The following is a 24580-nucleotide window of genomic DNA, read 5'->3' as shown; positions in this document are numbered from 1 at the left end:
TACTATTACTACAACTATTACTACTACGTCTACAACAACCACTACTACCACTACTACTACTACTACTACGTCTACAACAATTACTACTACTATGTCTACAACAACAACAACAACTACTGCTACTACTACTACTACTACCATGTCTACAACAACAACAACAACAACAACGACAACTACTACTACTACAGCTACTACTACTACGTCTACAACAATCACTACTACTATGTCTACAACAACAACAACAACTACTGCTACTACTACTACTACTACCATGTCTACAACAACAACAACAACAACAACGACAACTACTACTACTACAGCTACTACTACTACGTCTACAACAATTACTACTACTATGTCTACAACAACAACAACTACTGCTACTACTACTACTACTACTACTATGTCTACAACAACAACAACAACAACAACGACAACTACTACTACTACAGCTACTACTACTACGTCTACAACAATTACTACTACTATGTCTACAACAACAACAACTACTGCTACTACTACTACTACTACTACTATGTCTACAACAACAACAACAACAACAACGACAACTACTACTACTACAGCTACTACTACTACGTCTACAACAATTACTACTACTATGTCTACAACAACAACAACTACTGCTACTACTACTACTACTACTACTATGTCTACAACAACAACAACAACAACAACGACAACTACTACTACTACAGCTACTACTACTACGTCTACAACAATTACTACTACTATGTCTACAACAACAACAACTACTGCTACTACTACTACTACTACTACTATGTCTACAACAACAACAACAACAACAACGACAACTACTACTACTACAGCTACTACTACTACGTCTACAACAATTACTACTACTATGTCTACAACAACAACAACTACTGCTACTACTACTACTACTACTACTATGTCTACAACAACAACAACAACAACAACGACAACTACTACTACTACAGCTACTACTACTACGTCTACAACAATTACTACTACTATGTCTACAACAACAACAACTACTGCTACTACTACTACTACTACTATGTCTACAACAACAACAACAACAACAACGACAACTACTACTACTACTACTACAGCTACTACTACTACGTCTACAACAATTACTACTACTATGTCTACAACAACAACAACTACTGCTACTACTACTACTACTACTATGTCTACAACAACAACAACAACAACAACGACAACTACTACTACTACTGCTACTACTACTACTACTACTATGTCTACAACAACAACAACGACAACTACTACTACTACAGCTACTACTACTACGTCTACAACAATTACTACTACTATGTCTACAACAACAACAACAACTACTACCACTACTACAACTACTACCACCACTACTACGTCTACAGCAACCACTACTACTACCACAACTACTACTACTACTACAACTACTACCACTACTACTACCACTACTACTACAACTACTACGTCTACAACAACCACTACTACCACTACTACTACTACTACTACGTCTACAACAATTACTACTACTACGTCTACAACAATTACTACTACTACGTCTACAACAACAACAACAACTACTGCTACTACTACTACTACCACTACTATGTCTACAACAACAACAACAACAACTACTGCTACTACTACTACCACTACTATGTCTACAACAACAACAACAACAACTACTACTACTACTACCACTACTACAACTACTATGTCTACAACAACAACAACTACTACCACTACTACAACTACCACTACTACAACTACTACTACTACGTCTACAGCAACCACTACTACTACCACAACTACTACTACAACTACTACTACAACTACTACTACCACTACTTCGTCTACAACAACCACTACTACTACCACTACTACAACTACTACTACTACGTCTACAGCAACCACTACTACTACCACAACTACTACAGTGATGGAGCTTCATGTGTCCAGCAGGCAAGCAGCAGACCCGTCCAGGGTCAGTAATGACGTAGTGGACTTACACATGTTCCGTTGTGACACAGTGGAACAGGTAGAACCATACACCTGTAGTACATAGTTAGAACCATACACGTCTTGTAGTGGGACATGTAGAACCATACACGTCTTGTAGTGGGACATGTAGAACCAAACACGTCCTGTAGTGGGACAGGTAGAACTATACACGTCCTGTAGTACACAGTTAGAACCATACACGTCTTGTAGTGGGACATGTAGAACCATACACGTCTTGTAGTGGGACATGTAGAACCATACACCTGTAGTACACAGTTAGAACCATACACGTCTTGTAGTGGGACATGTAGAACCATACACGTTCTGTAGTGGGACATGTAGAACCATACACGTTCTGTAGTGGTACAGGTAGAACCATACACCTGTACTGCACAGTTAGAACCATACACGTCTTGTAGTGGGACATGTAGAACCATACACGTTCTGTAGTGGAACAGGTAGAACCATACACCTATAGTACATAGTTAGAACCATACACGTCTTGTAGTGGGACATGTTGAACCATACACGTTCTGTAGTGGGACAGGTAGAACCATACACGTTCTGTAGTGGGACAGGTAGAACCATACACGTCTTGTAGTGGGACATGTAGAACCATACACGTCTTGTAGTGGGACATGTAGAATCATACACGTTCTGTAGTGGGACAGGTAGAACCATACACGTCCTGTAGTACACAGTTAGAACCATACACGTCTTGTAGTGGGACAGGTAGAACCATACACGTTCTGTAGTGGGACAGGTAGAACCATACACCTGTAGTACACAGTTAGAACCATACACGTCTTGTAGTGGGACAGGTAGAACCATACACGTTCTGTAGTGGGACAGGTAGAACCATACACCTGTAGTACACAGTTAGAACCATACACGTTCTGTAGTGGGACAGGTAGAACCATACACGTTCTGTAGTGGGACAAGTAGAACCATACACGTTCTGTAGTGGGACATGTAGAACCATACATGTTCTGTAGTGGGGCAGGTAGAACCATACACGTCCTGTAGCACACAGTTAGAACCATACGCGTCTTGTAGTGGGACAAGTAGAACCATACACGTCCTGTAGTGGGACAGGTAGAACCATACACGTCCTGTAGTACACAGTTAGAACCATTCTTGTAGTGGGACAGGTAGAACCATACACGTCCTGTAGTGGGACAGGTAGAACCATACACGTCTTGTAGTGGGACAGGTAGAACCATACACGTCTTGTAGTGGGACAGGTAGAACCATACACGTCTTGTAGTGGGACATGTAGAACCATACCTGTTCTGTAGTGGGGCAGGTAGAACCATACACGTCCTGTAGCACACAGTTAGAACCAAACGCGTCTTGTAGTGGGACAGGTAGAACCATACACGTCCTGTAGCACACAGTTAGAACCATACACGTCTTGTAGTGGGACAAGTAGAACCATACACGTCCTGTAGTGGGACAGGTAGAACCATACACGTCTTGTAGTGGGACAAGTAGAACCATACACGTTCTGTAGTGGGACATGTTGAACCATACACGTCTTGTAGTGGGACCAGTAGAACCATACACGTCCTGTAGTGGGACAGGTAGAACCATACACGTTCTGTAGTGGGACAGGTAGAACCATACACGTCCTGTAGTACACAGTTAGAACCATACGCGTCTTGTAGTGGGACAAGTAGAACCATACACGTCCTGTAGTGGGACAGGTAGAACCATACACGTCTTGTAGTGGGACAGGTAGAACCATACACGTCTTGTAGTGGGACAGGTAGAACCATACACGTCCTGTAGTACACAGGTAGGTCCTCAGGTGTTTCGAAGGTTCACAAGTGGAGCCACACACTCTCAAGAGGCGATAGAAGCGTAGCTCCACTCGCCCCTGGAACCACAACACGTACTGACACAGACGCTCACATCATCACCACGAACACAGCTATTCACGTCATGACACACAAGCGGGCGAGACACGTCCACACACTCACGTCTTCACTCTGGGCAATCTGGAGGTCTTCCTCCAACACCCCAGCACCAGCGCTCGCCTGTATACATGTATATATACTCCACCCTCGTCCACCTACAGCTGCCCACACGACTTGTCAACCATGGCACCTTAATAGCCCCAACTGGACCCCGTTTTTTTCATTTTCCTGGAGTGGATCACTGCCTCTCCTTGGGCGGCAACGCTTGTCTATACACCCCGAGCGTAAGGCAGAGGTGTATGTTACGACGGGTCAGAGGTGTAGTTTGTCTCCCCTTCCCTTCCGTCAGTGACCCAGCGACACCTGCTCTGAGGCCTTGTGGGTTGAGAAGAACCCTTTCTCTTTCTCTCTCTGCTCTTTCGAGGTTTTCATCTTCGCTTGAAATCTGTGTGTGTGTGTGTGTGTGTGTGTGTGTGTGTGTGTGTGTGTGTGTGAATCGTGAGGCGTAGTGTTCCTTGAGCCACAGGAAGTGTGGTAATCTCGCCTTCACCAGTCACACATCTCTTGGGTCGCTGGCCAGAAATGTGGTACCTGTTCGTGGCAGTTCAGACGACCTTTCTCACCTGCCTACCGACAGAACCGCGCTTTCTCAAACTAATTTTCTCTTGTAAAGCTATCTTCAGTGACTGTCTCTCTCTCTCTCTCTCTCTCTCTCTCTCTCTCTCTCTCTCTCTCTCTCTCTCTCTCTCTCTCTCTTTGTCCTCTATCCTTCCTCATGTCTCTTTTCCTTCATTTGGGTAACATGGGTTAGCAGCATCCAATAATAATACCCCAAATATGTTTACTGCCCCAACTCCTCCCGCCACCATCCTATGGTTCTGGCTAACATTATCTTCCATGTACTGGATGTCTCCTCATCTCTCATATCCTTACGGAAGCTGAATGTTTGATAGCCAATGTGATTATGAGGAAGCAAGGCTCATCGGTGACCCATATTACTATCTCTCTGTGAGAGACTTTGAGGGGAATCTTGAGTTGTGTCTTCTAATACCGTGGCGATGGCAGATAGGATCTCATATTCCAACTGTAATCTCTTGTCTTCTCTCACTCGCCCTCTCCTCTCACGTCCACTATCCTCAGCTCTGTTCATTTATATTAACCGATGAACTACGTTACCACAGTCATGTCTCATCTCACACTCGTCCTCCTCTTCATCAACGATACACGTGCAGTTGCTATCAGCCCAGAGAGAGTGAGACAAGCATTTTCGTAGTAACACGAGAGACGCCACGTAAGGCAGAGGTGGGGAGAGGCTCTACAGATGTAGCTGTATAGCAAGGAGCCACTGGCACACACCATGCCCTAGTGGCACGGAGAGTCCACCTCACACGTGACACGCGTAAAGGTGAACGTGTTTGACAGTGATAATGACACCACGTAGGTCCGGCACACGTTCCACAGCAAACGACACCCACTCGTCTTCTTGTGGTTCCAGGCCAGACACAGCATTGGAAGAGCTCTTGCCCTTGCGTCAGGCGCGGCGAAGGAGCCACATGCGATCACAGGGAGCCATCGTAGGGCCAGACGCGTTAGAGTTCCTGCCCTTGCCTTAGGGGCACGGAGGGAGCCACGCGTCTCTAAGCCATACAGTCTGAGTAATGATACAGGATGAACCACAGGGTCGTTATAGTAGACCTGCTTCTGGTCGGAGGTGGGAGGGGGGGTGAAACTTTGCCACCCTGGACACACACACACACACACACACACACACACACACACACACACACACACAGACACACAGAGCGCTGTGAGTGAGCCTGAGCTTCGAATTAAACCTGGTGTCCGGATGCGTTCATCTGGTGTTCCCTGTGGCCATATTTGACCCCACGTAGATTCCCTCCTTGTTGCTGATGATGCCAGCGATCCATACACCCTGACGGAGATGATGGCCCGTGGCAGGGGCAGCAGGCCCACTCCGCTCTCCACTCCCGGCGGTGGAGGCGACGCTCCACACGGCAGGGTCCATATAACAGGAGTGCTTGGCTTGGCGCGGCGTGAGAGGTGATCCCATCGAGCCAGTGGAAAAATATAATTGGTGGCGAGCGTGGCCAGTGAGCCTGAAGTCAGCAGGTTCGTGTTCCACGTCTCGGTTGCCAGCTACGCCTGGTGGCTATGGCATCATTTCTATATGACGGCATTAATCCTTTACTTCAGCTTTACTAAGTCTTGGTGGACACTCGTGTTGGAAATGCCCTCACTATAGTGTTATCTGACGTACAGTAAGAGGCGTAACTTAGGGCATTACCGAGTCTTATATACGACTAGAAAATGGCGAGCAGGAGCCCCCCACCTTCCACAGCCCATCTCCAGCACTTCGCCTCAAAGGAATTCAGGTCCACACATTCTGCGTGTGACCATGAGGGGCGAGACGCGGCTCCACCGTCACTTTTATCCTGGGACTTAAGATACTTCTCTCTCTCTGGGACCGACATCTCTCGAATTTTGGGGACGACCTGAACCCTGGAGGGGCCGCCAGGACCATCGTCAGGTGTGGAGCAGATCGCGTGGTCGTGTGTACTGTGATACAGGGAAGAAAAGAAAGAAAAAAGTGGAGATGAGTCGGTGAGATTTTGAAAACAAACGGGTGGAGGTGGCGGTCGCTTGGGTGTGTGTGTGTGTGTGTGTGTGTGTGTGTGTGTGTGTGATGTGTGCAGGAAGCGAGGATATGTCAGTCTTGTGATGGTGGTTCTCACATCGTTCCTGACGCTGTAGGATCTGTGCCTCTCGTGCGCTGATGATCATGGACGACGACTCATCGTAGCATCTTTGCTCCTGCGACACTGTGGCACAAAAAGAAAAACTCTCAGTACGAGTGAACAAGTGAAAATAGTGAAGTGAACAAGGGGTGAGCACACACACAGAGACAGCCACCACCATAGCCGGAGGAGGAAGGACTTACCTGCCGAAAATAAGCCACAAAAACTCCCTAGGGAAGCGCTCAGCCCTGCGAGGGCCGGCCCGCTGCCCCTCTTCAGGAGCGTCTGGCTCAAGCGTCACACAAATTACGGGAATCAGTCGCGACTGATCGCAAAGTGACCATGGTCATACCCTGATCCCCAGGTGGCTTGCCTACCCATCGAAATCCACAAAGTTATGGGCGGGAGTGTTGGTAAGGGAGGCTCGGGGAAGGCGGGCTCCCTCCTCGACGCCCTGCCGTCCCTGAACGCGCCCCTGCATGTGGTCATGCTGGGCCTGGACTCAGCGGGCAAGACGACGGCGCTCTACCGCCTCAAGTTCGACCAGTACCTCAACACAGTGCCGACCATCGGCTTCAACTGTGAGAAGATCAAAGGCACGACGGGAAGATGTAAAGGTAAGGATTGTCCTTCAGGGTGTAGTCTGCAGAAGGCTGGGCCTTCCTGGTGGCTTGGTGTAGCCTGCCGGGCCTTCCTGCTGGCTTGGTGTAGCCTGCCGGGCCTTCCTGCTGGCTTGGTGAAGCCTGCAGAAGGCTGGGCCTTCCTGCTAGCTTGGTGTAGCCTGCCGGGCTTCCTGCTGGCTTGGTGTAGCCTGCCGGGCTTCCTGCTGGCTTGGTGTAGCCTGCCGGGCCTTCCTGCTGGCTTGGTGTAGCCTGCCCAGGGCTGGGCCTTCCTGCTGGCTTGGTGAAGCCTGCAGAAGGCTGGGCCTTCCTGCTGGCTTGGTGCAGCCTGCAGAAGGCTGGGTCTTCCTGCTGGCTTGGTGTAGCCTGCAGAAGCCTTCCTGCTAGCTTGGTGTAGCCTGCAGAAGACTGGGCCTTCCTGCTAGCTTGGTGTAGCCTGCAGAAGGCTGGGCCTTCCTGCTGGCTTGGTGTAGCCTGCCGGGCCTTCCTGCTGGCTTGGTGAAGCCTGACCAGGGCTGGATCTTCCTGCTGGCTTGGTGTAGCCTGCCGGGCCTTCCTGCTGGCTTGGTGTAGTCTGCCCAGGGCTGGGTTTTCCTGCTAGCTTGGTGTAGCCTGCAGAAGGTTGGGTTTTCCTGCTGGCTTGGTGTAGGCTGCAGAAGGCTGGGCCTTCCTGCTGGCTTGGTGTAGCCTGCAGAAGGCTGGGCCTTCCTGCTGGCTTGGTGTAGCCTGCCGGGCCTTCCTGCTGGCTTGGTGTAGCCTGCAGAAGGCTGGGCCTTCCTGCTGGCTTGGTGTAGCCTGCAGAAGGCTGGGTCTTCCTGCTGGCTTGGTGTAGCCTGCAGAAGGCTGGGCCTTCCTGCTGGCTTGGTGTAGCCTGCAGAAGGCTGGGCCTTCCTGCTGGCTTGGTGAAGCCTGCGCAGGGCTATAGCGGTGATATTGTTTGCGGCTCACACTACAGCAGTGCTATTGTTTGTGGCTCAAACTAAAGCGCTGCTATTGTTTATGGCTCACATTACAGCTGTAATATTGTCTGTGGCTCACACTACAGCAGTGATATTGTTTGTGGCTCACACTACAGCAGTGCTATTGTTTGTGGCTCACACTACAGCTGTAATATTGTTTGTGGCTCACACTACAGCAGTAATATCGTTTGAGGCTCACACTACAGCTGTAATATTGTTTGTGGCTCACACTACAGCTGTAATATTGTTTGTGGCTCACACTACAGCAGTGCTATTGTTTGTGGCTCACACTACAGCTGTAATATTGTTTGTGGCTCACACTACAGCAGTAATATCGTTTGAGGCTCACACTACAGCAGTGCTATTGTTTGTGGCTCACAATACATCAGTGCTATTGTTTTTGCTTTACAGAACAGCAGTGACATTGCTATCATTTGTGGCTCACAGTGCGGCAGTGACGTTGCTGTGGCTCACAGTGCGGCAGTGACATTGCTGTGTCTTGCATGTTGCAAGCAATGGACGTTGCTGTAGTAGTAGTAGTAGTAGTAGTAGTAGTAGTAGTAGTAGTAGTAGTAGTAGTAGTAGTAGTAGTAGTAGTAGTAGTAGTAGTAGTAGTAGTAGTAGTAGTAGTAGTAGTAGTAGTAGTAGTAGTAGTAGTAGTAGTAGTAGTAGTAGTAGTAGTAGTAGTAGTAGTAGTAGTAGTAGTAGTAGTAGTAGTAGTAGTAGTAGTAGTAGTAGTAGTAGTAGTAGTAGTAGTAGTAGTAGTAGTAGTAGTAGTAGTAGTAGTAGTAGTAGTAGTAGTAGTAGTAGTAGTAGTAGTAGTAGTAGTAGTAGTAGTAGTAGTAGTAGTAGTAGTAGTAGTAGTAGTAGTAGTAGTAGTAGTAGTAGTAGTAGTAGTAGTAGTAGTAGTAGTAGTAGTAGTAGTAGTAGTAGTAGTAGTAGTAGTAGTAGTAGTAGTAGTAGTAGTAGTAGTAGTAGTAGTAGTAGTAGTAGTAGTAGTAGTAGTAGTAGTAGTAGTAGTAGTAGTAGTAGTAGTAGTAGTAGTAGTAGTAGTAGTAGTAGTAGTAGTAGTAGTAGTAGTAGTAGTAGTAGTAGTAGTAGTAGTAGTAGTAGTAGTAGTAGTAGTAGTAGTAGTAGTAGTAGTAGTAGTAGTAGTAGTAGTAGTAGTAGTAGTAGTAGTAGTAGTAGTAGTAGTAGTAGTAGTAGTAGTAGTAGTAGTAGTAGTAGTAGTAGTAGTAGTAGTAGTAGTAGTAGTAGTAGTAGTAGTAGTAGTAGTAGTAGTAGTAGTAGTAGTAGTAGTAGTAGTAGTAGTAGTAGTAGTAGTAGTAGTAGTAGTAGTAGTAGTAGTAGTAGTAGTAGTAGTAGTAGTAGTAGTAGTAGTAGTAGTAGTAGTAGTAGTAGTAGTAGTAGTAGTAGTAGTAGTAGTAGTAGTAGTAGTAGTAGTAGTAGTAGTAGTAGTAGTAGTAGTAGTAGTAGTAGTAGTAGTAGTAGTAGTAGTAGTAGTAGTAGTAGTAGTAGTAGTAGTAGTAGTAGTAGTAGTAGTAGTAGTAGTAGTAGTAGTAGTAGTAGTAGTAGTAGTAGTAGTAGTAGTAGTAGTAGTAGTAGTAGTAGTAGTAGTAGTAGTAGTAGTAGTAGTAGTAGTAGTAGTAGTAGTAGTAGTAGTAGTAGTAGTAGTAGTAGTAGTAGTAGTAGTAGTAGTAGTAGTAGTAGTAGTAGTAGTAGTAGTAGTAGTAGTAGTAGTAGTAGTAGTAGTAGTAGTAGTAGTAGTAGTAGTAGTAGTAGTAGTAGTAGTAGTAGTAGTAGTAGTAGTAGTAGTAGTAGTAGTAGTAGTAGTAGTAGTAGTAGTAGTAGTAGTAGTAGTAGTAGTAGTAGTAGTAGTAGTAGTAGTAGTAGTAGTAGTAGTAGTAGTAGTAGTAGTAGTAGTAGTAGTAGTAGTAGTAGTAGTAGTAGTAGTAGTAGTAGTAGTAGTAGTAGTAGTAGTAGTAGTAGTAGTAGTAGTAGTAGTAGTAGTAGTAGTAGTAGTAGTAGTAGTAGTAGTAGTAGTAGTAGTAGTAGTAGTAGTAGTAGTAGTAGTAGTAGTAGTAGTAGTAGTAGTAGTAGTAGTAGTAGTAGTAGTAGTAGTAGTAGTAGTAGTAGTAGTAGTAGTAGTAGTAGTAGTAGTAGTAGTAGTAGTAGTAGTAGTAGTAGTAGTAGTAGTAGTAGTAGTAGTAGTAGTAGTAGTAGTAGTAGTAGTAGTAGTAGTAGTAGTAGTAGTAGTAGTAGTAGTAGTAGTAGTAGTAGTAGTAGTAGTAGTAGTAGTAGTAGTAGTAGTAGTAGTAGTAGTAGTAGTAGTAGTAGTAGTAGTAGTAGTAGTAGTAGTAGTAGTAGTAGTAGTAGTAGTAGTAGTAGTAGTAGTAGTAGTAGTAGTAGTAGTAGTAGTAGTAGTAGTAGTAGTAGTAGTAGTAGTAGTAGTAGTAGTAGTAGTAGTAGTAGTAGTAGTAGTAGTAGTAGTAGTAGTAGTAGTAGTAGTAGTAGTAGTAGTAGTAGTAGTAGTAGTAGTAGTAGTAGTAGTAGTAGTAGTAGTAGTAGTAGTAGTAGTAGTAGTAGTAGTAGTAGTAGTAGTAGTAGTAGTAGTAGTAGTAGTAGTAGTAGTAGTAGTAGTAGTAGTAGTAGTAGTAGTAGTAGTAGTAGTAGTAGTAGTAGTAGTAGTAGTAGTAGTAGTAGTAGTAGTAGTAGTAGTAGTAGTAGTAGTAGTAGTAGTAGTAGTAGTAGTAGTAGTAGTAGTAGTAGTAGTAGTAGTAGTAGTAGTAGTAGTAGTAGTAGTAGTAGTAGTAGTAGTAGTAGTAGTAGTAGTAGTAGTAGTAGTATTAATAGTAGTAGTAGTAATAGTAGTGGTAGTAGTGGTAGTAGTAATGGTAGTAGTAGTAGTAGTAGTAATAGGGATAATGGTAATGATGATAATAATTACAATAATGATAATAATAATCATAGTAATGAAAATTATAATAATAATAATAAAAATAATGATAATAATAATAATTATAATAATAATAATAATAATAACAATAATAATAATGCAGAAAATGTAAAGAATTGCCCACAATTCAGGCAGTGGCCTGTCTTTACAGTGGGCAGTCTTAACAGTGGGTAAACTACAGTGGGCTGTCTCCACAGTGGGCAGTCTTTACAGTGGGTAGTCTCTACAGTGGACAGTCTCTACACAAACGCCTGGGTGAGTCTTCTGCAACGGGTGGGATGAAGTCCTTTTTCCAGGAGTTTGTGTGAGCTGGAATCGCTTTGATGCCATTGTAGTGTCTGCTGCAACCTAGGGACAAAGGGACATCAAATAGCAGGAGGTGACGGTGGCGAGATGATGATGCTGCAGTAGCCTCATCCCGTATCACGAGAGGAGGTCGAGGTGATGGTGGTTCGGGAGAGTTGGTGTGCTGAGCGCCTCTTAATTGGCGGTGCGAGACGGATCCAAAATGGTTTTTTCTGCTCCTCTCTGTACTTATTTGAGTAGTCTGCGTTGTGCAGTGGGTAGGGAGGAAGGGTCAAGTGGGAGGGGCATAGATGCGTTTCCGATGAATAAAAGTTGTGTTGACGGTCTTGTGTTGCAGGCACAGGTGGCGTGTTCCAAATTATCTTGCGTCTCCGAAAAAATGTAGAGACGATCGCTTGGGGAGATGCTGGTCACCGAGCCGGGACACTTGTGGCCCAGCCACCTGGTGTCGGCTGGGGCCCAGCGGGACGGTGAGAGGTGGGGACGTGTTAGGGTTGTGTGACCGGTGGTAGTTGGAGTTGGTCTAGTTCTGAAGGTGCTCTGGACGGCGATGTGGTCGAAGTGGCTATTGGACACACCATTAATAAGGTCTCTGACGTCCATACGGGGCGTCCGTCAGGATCTCGTACATAAGAACGAGGAAGCGCAAAGGGCACCGCCCCTGTCTCTGTGTTCTGTGGGGACGCCACAAGAGGAGGACTGTGGAAGGTGAGTAAGAACTCCCGTAGAAGGCGTGTGCAGCGTGACTAACGACGCTGGGCTCCACGCCCTGCGACGATCCTTCTCCACACTCGTAGGTTAGCGACCCTCTGGATAATTATGTTGTGGCTGACGAAGTCGCGAGCGCCCGACCGAAGTCAGCCACAGAAGTTCTGGCGTTTCTCTCGTCTGCGGTGAATCAAGTCGAGAGGAAATCGGTGAGTCTGTGGGTGAGGGAGGAGGTCATCTCGTTGCCAGACTTCGACGCGCAACTGCTGGAAGGTCTTGTGGTGTCTGCGGTGTTCGTGTGAGCCGAGCGCACGACGCACAGCATCCACAGAGTAGACTGAAGATGAGCGAGACATCATGCGTCGTGTACGTGTTGAAACCTCTGCTTGGGAAGGAAACCTCATTGAGGAACGGGCCACGGTGGCCGCCGGAGAGGGACAATGGTGTTGGGCAGAAGGGTTATTGGCGAAGCAGGTTTTCCCTCAGCCTCTGTGTGTGTGTGTGTGTGTGTGTGTATTCCTGCCTCTGCATGTTTAGTGATGCAGATCAACCAAGCTGTGCCTGCCCTCTTGTTTCCACGCCGCTGCCCTCCTCGCTCCCCTGGGGGCGGGGCCCATGCCGCCCGGGCAATGAAGCAGGTGTGGCTGGGGATCAAGGGAGAAGGTTGCGTAACGTAGTCTGGTGGGCACACACGGGGATCCGCGTTCAGCTTTACCTATGATGAAAGTGGCGTCCATCTGCGCCACGGGAGGGGGGGGGGGGGGGTGATGTCTGGTTATCAGCCATGATCAGCCAACTTAGTGATGTCTGATCACAGATCACCGATGTTGCTTGGCGATGGCGTCACTCCGATCAATTGACTCGTGGCGGGGTGGCGACGAGAATGGATGAAGGCAGCAAGTATGAATATGTACATGTGTATATATGCATATGTCTGTATATATATATATATATATATATATATATATATATATATATATATATATATATATATATATATGAAATGTATACGTATGTATATGTGCGTGTGTGGGCGTGTGTGTATATAGATGTGTATGTGGCTGGGTTGGCCCATTCTTTCGTCTGTTTCCTTCCGCTACCTCGATAACGTGGGAGACAGCGACAAATTATAATAGAAAAAAAGAATATATATATATATATATATATATATATATATATATATATATATATATTATATGTATATATACGGCGTCCTAGCTTCGACTCCTCGATGTATATCAACTGACTGTTATATTTCTCTCCTGTGTCTCCCCTGATGATATGATTATTACACGAAAGTGCGCTTGGGAACTTATCGTGTTTCATTTGCCCCGTAGACTCGTAGGAATATATATATATATATATATATATATATATATATATATATATATATATATATATATATATATATATATATATATATATATTAAGTTACATATTTGATAGTGAAAGTCTTGCAGTGATTGAGAAAGCGTCTGTACGTTACTGCTGCGTTCCTGGCTGTGACTGGGAAGGTCACTGCAGGTCACTGCAGGTCACTGCTTCAGTACCGGGTGCCCAGGACCCTCGTGTGGTCAGAAACAGAGGTGGTCGGACCTCAGTGCCACAATGAGCAACACATGCCTGAGTCTTGTGTGGACCACAGCAACGTGCTGCCCCGTGACATCTGTCCCCTCCGTCAACAAGATGCTGCCCCGTGACATCTGTCCCCTCCGTCAACAAGATGCTGCCCCGTGACATCTGTCCCCTCCGTCAACAAGATGCTGCCCCGTGACATCTGTCCCCTCCTTCAACAAGATGCTGCCCCGTGACATCTGTCCCCTCCGTCAACAAGATGCTGCCCCGTGACATCTGTCCCCTCCGTCAACAAGATGCTGCCCCGTGACATCTGTCCCCTCCGTCAACAAGATGCTGTCCCGTGACATCTGTCCCCTCCGTCAACAAGATGCTGTCCCGTGACATCTGTCCCCTCCGTCAACAAGATGCTGTCCCGTGACATCTGTCCCCTCCGTCAACAAGATGCAGTCCCGTGACATCTGTCCCCTCCGTCAACAAGATGCTGTCCCCCGTGACATCTGTCCCTTCCGTCAACAAGATGCTGTCCCGTGACATCTGTCCCCTCCGTCAACAAGATGCTGTCCCCCGTGACATCTGTCCCTTCCGTCAACAAGATGCTGTCCCGTGACATCTGTCCCCTCCGTCAACAAGATGCTGTCCCGTGACATCTGTCCCCTCCGTCAACAAGATGCTGTCCCCCGTGACATCTGTCCCTTCCGTCAACAAGATGCTGTCCCGTGACATCTGTCCCCTCCGTCAACAAGATGCTGTCCCGTGACATCTGTCCCCTCCGTCAACAAGATGCTGCCCGTGACATCTGTCCCCTCCGTCAACAAGATGCTGTCCCGTGACATCTGTCCCCTCAGAACACATGCGCAAAGATCGCGCTGTCGTGCTTAAGGGTCGTACTGTCGTGTTCAAGGGTCGTACAGTCGTGTTCAAGGGTCGTACAGTCGTGTTCAAGGGTCGTACTGTCGTGTTCAAGGGTCGTACATTCGTGTTCAAGGGTCGTACTGTCGTGTTCAAGGGTCGTACTGTCGTGTTCAAGGGTCGTACTGTCGTGTTCAAGGGTCGTACAGTCGTGTTCAAGGGTCGTACATTCGTGTTCAAGGGTCGTACTGTCGTGTTCAAGGGTCGTACTGTCGTGTTCAAGGGTCGTACTGTCGTGTTCAAGGGTCGTACTGTCGTGTTCAAGGGTCGTACTGTCGTGCGTTCACTCACTGAGGTCGTGTTACACGAGAGTCGTTTGTAGAAGGTGACGTAGTATTGTTGTCATTGGTGACGTCAGCAGCAGGTCAGTAAGGTCGGGTCAGCAGCAGGTCGGTAAGGTCGGGTCAGCAGCAGGTCAGTAAGGTCGGGTCAGCAGCAGGTCAGTAAGGTCGGGTCAACAGCAGGTCAGTGAGGTCGGGTCAACAGCAGGTCAGTGAGGTCGGGTCAGCAGCAGGTCAGTAAAGTCGGGTCAGCAGCAGGTCAGTTAGGTCGGGTCAGCAGCAGGTCAGTAAGGTCGGGTCAGCAGCAGGTCAATAAGGTCGGGTCAACAGCAGGTCAGTAAGGTCGGGTCAGCAGCAGGTCAGTAAGGTCGGGTCAGCAGCAGGTCAGTAAGGTCGGGTCAGCAGCAGGTCAGTGAGGTCGGGTCAGCAGCAGGTCAGTAAGGTCGGGTCAGCAGCAGGTCAGTGAGGTCGAGTCAGCAGCAGGTCAGTAAGGTCGGGTCAGCAGCAGGTCAGTAAGGTCGGGTCAACAGCAGGTCAGTAAGGTCGGGTCAGCAGCAGGTCAGTAAGGTCGGGTCAGCAGCAGGTCAGTAAGGTCGGGTCAGCAGCAGGTCAGTGAGGTCGGGTCAGCAGCAGGTCAGTAAGGTCGGGTCAGCAGCAGGTCAGTGAGGTCGGGTCAGCAGCAGGTCAGTAAGGTCGGGTCAGCAGCAGGTCAGTAAGGTCGGGTCAACAGCAGGTCAGTAAGGTCGGGTCAGCAGCAGGTCAGTAAGGTCGGGTCAGCAGCAGGTCAGTAAGGTCGGGTCAGCAGCAGGTCAGTAAAGTCGGGTCAGCAGCAGGTCAGTAAGGTCGGGTCAGCAGCAGGTCAGTAAGGTCGGGTCAGCAGCAGGTCAATAAGGTCGGGTCAACAGCAGGTCAGTAAGGTCGGGTCAGCAGCAGGTCAGTAAGGTCGGGTCAACAGCAGGTCAGTAAGGTCGGGTCAGCAGCAGGTCAGTAAGGTCGGGTCAGCAGCAGGTCAGTAAGGTCGGGTCAGCAGCAGGTCAGTAAGGTCGAGTCAGCAGCAGGTCAGTAAGGTCGGGTCAGCAGCAGGTCAGTAAGGTCGAGTCAGCAGCAGGTCAGTAAGGTCGGGTCAGCAGCAGGTCAGTAAGGTCGGGTCAGCAGCAGGTCAGTAAGGTCAGGTCAGCAGCAGGTCAGTGAGGTCGGGTCAGCAGCAGGTCAGTAAGGTCAGGTCAGCAGCAGGTCAGTAAGGTCGGGTCAGCAGCAGGTCAGTAAGGTCGGGTCAGCAGCAGGTCAGTGAGGTCGGGTCAGCAGCAGGTCAGTAAGGTCAGGTCAGCAGCAGGTCAATAAAGGTTTTCTGTTATAGTTCCTTCCTCGTTCCTTTAGTTAATGCGACTCGTTTTCTGTTATAGTTTCTTCCTCGTTCCTTTAGTTAATGCGACTCGTTTTCTGTTATAGTTCCTTCGTCGTTCCTTTAGTTAATGCGGCTCGTTTTCTGTTATAGTTCCTTCGTCGTTCCTTTAGTTAATGCGACTCGTTTTCTGTTATAGTTTCTTCCTCGTTCCTTTAGTTAATGCGACTCGTTTTCTGTTATAGTTTCTTCCTCGTTCCCTTAGTTAATGCGGCTCGTTTTCTTCTCTGCTTCCATATCACGAGCCGAGCATGACAGGAGCAGAGAGTCTGACACTGGGGGAACTCATGCTTGACCTGACAGTTATCTGGAACTCTTTGACATCTTCACCGTAGGATCCGCCACCGCTGCTGGAGCTTATCGTCTTATCTTCTTCCCTCGGAGAAGATAAGAACGTAGATTAGCTGCTGCTGGAGCTTATCATCTTATCTTCTTCCCTCGGAGAAGATAAGAACATAGATTAGCTGCTGCTGGAGCTTATCATCTTATCTTCTTCCCTCGGAGAAGATAAGAACATAGATTAGCTGCTGCTGGAGCTTATCATCTTATCTTCTTCCCTCGGAGAAGATAAGAACATAGATTAGCTGCTGCTGGAGCTTATCGTCTTATCTTCTTCCCTCGGAGAAGATAAGAACGTAGATTAGCTGCTGCTGGAGCTTATCATCTTATCTTCTTCCCTCGGAGAAGATAAGAACGTAGATTAGCTGCTGCTGGAGCTTATCATCTTATCTTCTTCCCTCGGAGAAGATAAGAACGTAGATTAGCTGCTGCTGGAGCTTATCATCTTATCTTCTTCCCTCGGAGAAGATAAGAACATAGATTAGCTGCTGCTGGAGCTTATCATCTTATCTTCTTCCCTCGGAGAAGATGAGAACGTAGATTAGCTGCTGCTGGAGCTTATCGTCTTATCTTCTTCCCTCGGAGAAGATAAGAACATAGATTAGCTGCTGCTGGAGCTTATCGTCTTATCTTCTTCCCTCGGAGAAGATAAGAACGTAGATTAGCTGCTGCTGGAGCTTATCATCTTATCTTCTTCCCTCGGAGAAGATAAGAACGTAGATTAGCTGCTGCTGGAGCTTATCATCTTATCTTCTTCCCTCGGGGAAGATAAGAACGTAGATTAGCTGCTGCTGGAGCTTATCATCTTATCTTCTTCCCTCGGAGAAGATAAGAACATAGATTAGCTGCTGCTGGAGCTTATCATCTTATCTTCTTCCCTCGGGGAAGATAAGAACGTAGATTAGCTGCTGCTGGAGCTTATCATCTTATCTTCTTCCCTCGGAGAAGATAAGAACGTAAATTACTTCCTTGCTTCATTTATTGGACGAGGAAGATAACTGCGAGCAATGGTTTTGTGCTCTTAAGGTTACGATATGTCGTAGTCCACACCCTCTTTGGGTAATTAGTGATTTCTGCTTTGATAAGCTACTAAACGCTTTCATGGGGTCAAGGTGGGTCGAGCTGGGGTCAATGTGGGGTCATCCTGGGTGAGGGTAGGTCTGGCCAGGTCAGACAGGAAGGGGATCTCACGTTCTGCTTCACCAGACACCCACCCTGGCCAGTGTGTCGCCAGCAGGGGGACACGTCCGACCTGGTCAGTGTGTCACTAGCAGGGGGAGAGGTCCGACCTGGCCAGTGTACCAGCAGGGTGGCAGGGGAGAGAAACAGTTGTAGGAGTGTGGAGGGTAGACGACGCTACGCCAGCAGGAGGCAGTGTTGGCTCCAGTAGGCCTCGCTCGACCCTTCTCCTCCCTCACCCAGGATCTGTCTCTCCTCCTCCCTCACCCAGGATCTGTCTCTCCTCCTCCCTCACCCAGGATCTGTCTCTCCTCCTCGCTCACCCAGGATCTGTCTCTCCTCCTCCCTCACCCAGGATCTGTCTCTCCTCCTCCCTCACCCAGGACCTTGTCTCCTCCTCCCTCACCCAGGATCTGTCTCTCCTCCTCCCTCACCCAGGATCTGTCTCTCCTCCTCCCTCACCCAGGATCTGTCTCTCCTCCTCCCTCACCCAGGATCTGTCTCTCCTCCTCCCTCACCCAGGATCTGTCTCTCCTCCTCCCTCACCCAGGATCTGTCCCTCCTCCTCCCTCACCCAGGATCTGTCTCTCCTCCTCCCTCACCCAGGATCTGTCTCTCCTCCTCCCTCACCCAGGACCTGTCTCTCCTCCTCCCTCACCCAGGACCTGTCACCTTGCATCTCCGATCCTGTATTGTCTCTCGTCATCAGAGAGGGTCACCCCTGCTGGGGAGTGTAGTGGGGAGACCGCCCTTCCTGGGGGAGAGTAATGGGTGGGCCGCCCCCTCTGGACAGTGGATGGGTGGGTCGTCCCTCCTAGACTGTGTGGCGGGTGGGGGGGCTGTGTGTGGCGGGTGGGCCCCCCCTTTCCTGGAGTGTGTGGTGGGCGGCTCACTTACCCTGACCATTTTCAAAGGAGTGGTTAGTCTAAGGAGATGTGGTTGACCAAAGACATGTACAACATATTCTCTACATGGTAGAGAGAGAGAGAGAGAGAGAGAGAGAGAGAGAGAGAGAGAGAGAGAGAGAGAGAGAGAGAGAGAGAGAGAGACAGACAGACAGACAGACAGACAGAGACAGAGACAGGGTGTACAATGGTATGGCGCGGGTTTGTCTGATCTGTGTGTGAGATTTCCTGGAAAACGTGTTTTTGATGCCTTATTCACAGTACCCACCAGTTAACTTGGGGTCTGTGTGTAGTGATGTTATTGCTAATTGGTTCGACAAAGGGTATGATCCAAACTGTGTGTGTCGCTGGCAGACTGGAACCTCTCTCATTGCTTATACACCGACGAAAGTTGGTGATGTTCCATGTTTGTGCTGCTGTCCAGGTCTCGGAGGCGTCTGTTGTGTGTGTGTGTGTGTGTGTGTGTGTGTGTGTGTGTGTGTGTCAGCCTCTGGTCGCCTGTGCTGTTCTTCAGTGCTCACATCGTGTATAACTCCCTTACATCATTCACTGGAACTTCTGGTTATGGATTGATGTATTCGCTCACTCGTTCTCACTTCATTCACGCATAGACTCCTATAACTTGGACAGTCTCATGTGATAACAGCATGTTGTCATCTCATTGTCACATGGCAATAGCATAATGTGGTCCCATAACTGCATGACAGCAGCATGATGTGGTCCCATAACTGCATGACAGCAGCATGATGTGGTCCCATAACTGCATGACAGCAGCATGATGTGGTCCCATAACTGCATGACAGCAGCATGATGTGGTGTTATAACTGTATTGGCAACAGTATGGTCAGGTCACCCTAGTAGTGTATGGCAACAGTATGGTCAGGTCACCCTAGCAGTGTATGGCAACAGTATGGTCAGGTCACCCTAGCAGTGTATGGCAACAGTATGGTCAGGTCACCCTAGTAGTGTATGGCAACAGTATGGTCAGGTCACCCTAGTAGTGTATGGCAACAGTATGGTCAGGTCACCCTAGTAGTGTATGGCAACAGTATGGTCAGGTCACCCTAGTAGTGTATGGCAACAGTATGGTCAGGTCACCCTAGTAGTGTATGGCAACAGTATGGTCAGGTCACCCTAGTAGTGTATGGCAACAGTATGGTCAGGTCACCACAGATAATGTTAACCACACAATTACCACAGAGACGATCCACCGACCAATGACCTCTCTCTCACACACACACAGAGGAACTGGTCTGAGGAGAAGATGGAGGACTGGAACCACTGTCTGGCGAGGTAAGGGGGAGGGGGTTGCTCTGTACCACACACCGCCCTCCTCTCCCTCTCCTTGCCTTTGGTGTGTGTGTATGTGTGTGTGTGTGTGTGTGTGTGGGTCGAGACTGGATTCGACGCGATGCTGTTCCTGCTGGACCCAGAGATTTCCCCCACAAGTGCGCGGATATGTACACAGACACTGTCTCACAGGAACGCATACAGATTACACACACACACACACACATCCTGAGAAGACCACATACACCAGTAGGAGGAGGCAGGGCCGTCCTGCGCAGCTGTCATCCTTCAGATGAGTAGGACGGTCTACAGTTTCCACGGTGCCGCCGTACAGGTAGTGGGCAGGTAGGAGACAACACGACTCCAGGAGCTCGAAAACGCATCATTCAAGAGGAACGCTGAGATGTCACATACCCTGGTCACTTTGCATCGGTAATCTACCATTATTAGTAATACGCAGCTGTGCTCATGATATGTCTTGCCTGACTCAGTTCGATGGGAGCGTCTGAAAGCTAAAATGGTTGGTTAAGGGTCGTCTTGAGATTGTGGGCTAAGGATAACCATGACTTTGTGACATGGAAATTGTAGGCAGGTGTGCTGGGCAAAGGTGACTGTGTGGGTTTTTCTACCAGATAAAGAAAAATTGTCCAGAAAACGAAGAACAACGGATCAGGGGTGACTTGATGGCACGCAAAGACGGGATCAGAGTTCGAAGGAGGTGGGCGACGAAAGTAGGCAAATGAGAAAGAAAAGGTCATTAAAAATTGATAATAGATTGAAAAACGAAATGAGAAAACTGAGAAATATGAGTGGAGGTCATAAGGATAATTCTGCTGAAGGGATCCCGAGATGGAATGTTGACCAGAGGCGAGCGCGCACGAGCAACCCAGAGGAAATGCCCTCTACACAAAGAACAGCAACTCATGATGATTGAGGACAGGGAAAGTTAGGAAACTGTGGCGTTGATGCGCCACAACCTCCACAGGAGCAGAGAGCTACAGACGATGAAAGAGAGACCCCGTGCTGGAGTGACACACGACGGTATGGAAACCAGACAATCAGGGACGCGTAGTACCTGTTACGTGGAGGGACTGAGGAGTATCTGGGGGCAGATAGGGGAGATGCTAGACCTAAGCAGATGGAGATTAGCGAATCAATACTGCAAGACACTGAGGGTTGCACAATGAAACGGGAGGTAGATGGACGGACGTCAATGATTCTTGGACTGGAAGATATAGAATGTGTAGCCAAGACATACCCAAGCAGGATGGGAGGCGCAGATAAGAAGGATAGCAGAAGAATATTGGAAAAAGGTGACAGACAGAAGGAAGAATGAAGGAAAAATATACATAATTTAATCAAAGAGCAATAAATGGGACACAAAAGAGGCAAAAAACAAAAAACTTAGGGATAGCAAGCCATGCGAATGTTAATTTGGAAATAGGACACACAAATGCAGATGGACTGGTTGACGATGGAGAAGAGCTGAAGTTCAAGGATCGAATTAGGGAAAGAAAAAAAAAAAACTGATATTGTTGGAGTATTGGAGACGAGGCTTACTGAAGAGCCATTCTCTCACTCAAATATGCGTAGTGATGTTGATGTTTTATAATTGTTTGAGGAATTTTATGAACTTGAAATTCTTTTTGGGTGGTGACGAGAATGAATCCAGGTGGTGCAGGAAGTGACATGACTCTCCCAGCTTCTCACAGGGCCAGTGGGTCATGAAGACATGAGGTCGTAAAGTCCATAAAGGAAACATTTCTTGTATATACTTATCTATCATCACCCATTCGTACAATCCGGGGAGGGAGTTCTACACCCGTGGAGGCCCCTCATCTCTTCCACTTTACCATCCAGTAGCCGTTGCACCTCTCCAGCAAGCGGTCTCTCCTTGTCTGGTCTGTTCCACCCGTCCACCAGCCTGACACCATATACAGTACTTCTTAACATTCTTCATAACCAGCTCCGTGGCGTGGACTCTGGTCACACTGGTACTGCATCCCACGGACAACTGATCAAGAAAGCTGAAGGTTTCTCTCTCTCTCTCTCTCTCTCTCTCTCTCTCTCTCTCTCTCTCTCTCTCTCTCTCTCTCTCTCTCTCTCTCCGGACTTGCCCTTCTAAACCTTCCATATTCTATCATGTAATGGATCAGTGTTTCTGTGAATATTTCCTTAAAAGATACCTCACGGGAGCCTCTATATGGATTCCAAACCTCCATCACCTGTAAGATACGTGCTTCTGCACCATGATATCATAAAAAGGCCATACCATATGGCAAAGTCATACATTGATCAAAAACAGCAGTAGTCCCAGAACAGAACCATGTAGCACTTAGCTTTTTCTCTAACCTAAACTTTGTAAGGTGGGGTAGATCCATTGGGACTGAAATGAGTAATGGTATGGGTAAAAGGGATTAGGTCTTGAGCGAACGGAGGAGTGAGTGGAGAGAGGTTACTCATTGTGAAAGGCAAAGATGGGTATGTTTGATGGTATAGTAGTCCAGACGGTGTTGTGTGGATGCGAGGCTTGGGCCTTAGATTAAAGGAATACAGAGGAAAATGGGTGTGTTGGACATGATGTGTTTGAGGAAGAGATTGTGTGATTTGATGAGGGTTGATCACGGCTAGGATAAAAGACAGAGGTGTAGTAAGAAGTGTTCATGAGAGATATAGAGGATGTGAAATAGTATGGATATATGGGGAGGATGAGTGAAGAGAGGCTGACTGAAGGAATTATACGTACATGTCAGAAGTAAGGGGATCCGGAACTGAGGAGGAGGTGGAAGGAAGAAGTGAAAGATGTTTTAAGTTGATCGGGACCTGATTATCAAGAGAATGTGAGGCGTGAATGGGACAAAACGAATTGGAGCCATGTGATACACTGGGGGCGATGCGCTGCCAATGTGGTGAACTAGGGTATATGAAGTGGTCAGGGGAAACCGCGTGAGGGTATGTGAGGTTTGTCTGTTGGTGATGGACTGGTTTTGATGCATTATACACGACAGTTAGAGAGTGACTGTGAGCGAATGACTCCATCTGTTCTTCGCTGCATGGAATATATATATATATATATATATATATATATATATATATATATATATATATATATATATATATATATCAACTGACATATTTTTATCTTGTATTTCCCCTGATGATGAAAGTGCACTTGGGAACTGATCGTGTTTCATTTTCTCCGTGGACTCCTAGGAATATATATATATATATATATATATATGGTGTGGGAGGCAAGTTGTTAGAAGCAGTGAAAAGTTTTTATCGAGGATGTAAGGCATGTGTACGTGTAGGAAGAGAGGAAAGTAATTGGTTCTCAGTGAATGTAGGTTTGCGGCAGGGGTGTGTGATGTCTCCATGGTTGTTTAATTTGTTTATGGATGGGGTTGTTAGGGAGGTAAATGCAAGAGTTTTGGAAAGAGGGGCAAGTATGAAGAGTGTTGGGGATGAGAGAGCTTGGGAAGTGAGTCAGTTGTTGTTCGCTGATGATACAGCGCTGGTGGCGGATTCATGTGAGAAACTGCAGAAGCTGGTGACGGAGTTTGGTAAAGTGTGTGGAAGAAGAAAGTTAAGAGTAAATGTCAATAAGAGCAAGGTTATTAGGTACAGTAGGGTTGAGGGTCAAGTCAATTGGGAGGTGAGTTTGAATGGTGAGAGGCTGGAGGAAGTGAAGTGTTTTAGATATCTGGGAGTGGATCTGTCAGCGGATGGAACCATGGAAGCGGAAGTGGATCATAGGGTGGGGGAGGGGGCGAAAATTTTGGGAGCCTTGAAAAATGTGTGGAAGTCGAGAACATTATCCCGGAAAGCAAAAATGGGTATGTTTGAAGGAATAGTGGTTCCAACAATGTTGTATGGTTGCGAGGCGTGGGCTATGGATAGAGTTGTGCGCAGGAGGATGGATGTGCTGGAAATGAGATGTTTGAGGACAATGTGTGGTGTGAGGTGGTTTGATCGAGTAAGTAACGTAAGGGTAAGAGAGATGTGTGGAAATAAAAAGAGCGTGGTTGAGAGAGCAGAAGAGGGTGTTTTGAAGTGGTTTGGGCACATGGAGAGAATGAGTGAGGAAAGATTGACCAAGAGGATATATGTGTCGGAGGTGGAGGGAACGAGGAGAAGAGGGAGACCAAATTGGAGGTGGAAAGATGGAGTGAAAAGGATTTTGTGTGATCGGGGCCTGAACATGCAGGAGGGTGAAAGGAGGGCAAGGAATAGAGTGAATTGGAGCGATGTGGTATACAGGGGTTGACGTGCTGTCAGTGGATTGAATCAAGGCATGTGAAGCGTCTGGGGTAAACCATGGAAAGCTGTGTAGGTATGTATATTGCGTGTGTGGACGTGTGTATGTACATGTGTATGGTGGGGGGGGTTGGGCCATTTCTTTCGTCTGTTTCCTTGCGCTACCTCGCAAACGCGGGAGACAGCGACAAAGTATA

At 47.4% G+C, this 24580-nt stretch overlaps 1 protein-coding gene across 1 annotated transcript in view; it reads left to right on the top strand.

The window, feature by feature from the left end:
* The first annotated feature begins 6335 nt into the window (after positions 1–6335).
* The window catches only part of LOC139746001 (ADP-ribosylation factor-like protein 4C), a 38204-nt gene continuing 19959 nt past the window's right edge, over positions 6336–24580 (top strand). Inside the window, exon 1 of the mRNA XM_071656789.1 lies at positions 6336–7311. Within this exon, the coding sequence (XP_071512890.1) occupies positions 7092–7311 (220 nt within the window). The 5' untranslated portion in view covers positions 6336–7091. The remainder of the gene's footprint in view (positions 7312–24580) is intronic.

This window comes from Panulirus ornatus, chromosome 63, assembly GCF_036320965.1.
Source record: "Panulirus ornatus isolate Po-2019 chromosome 63, ASM3632096v1, whole genome shotgun sequence".
Classification (NCBI taxonomy): domain Eukaryota; kingdom Metazoa; phylum Arthropoda; class Malacostraca; order Decapoda; family Palinuridae; genus Panulirus; species Panulirus ornatus.
Note: the sequence above shows the minus strand (reverse complement) of the source record. Positions and strands in the feature narration are given on the sequence as shown.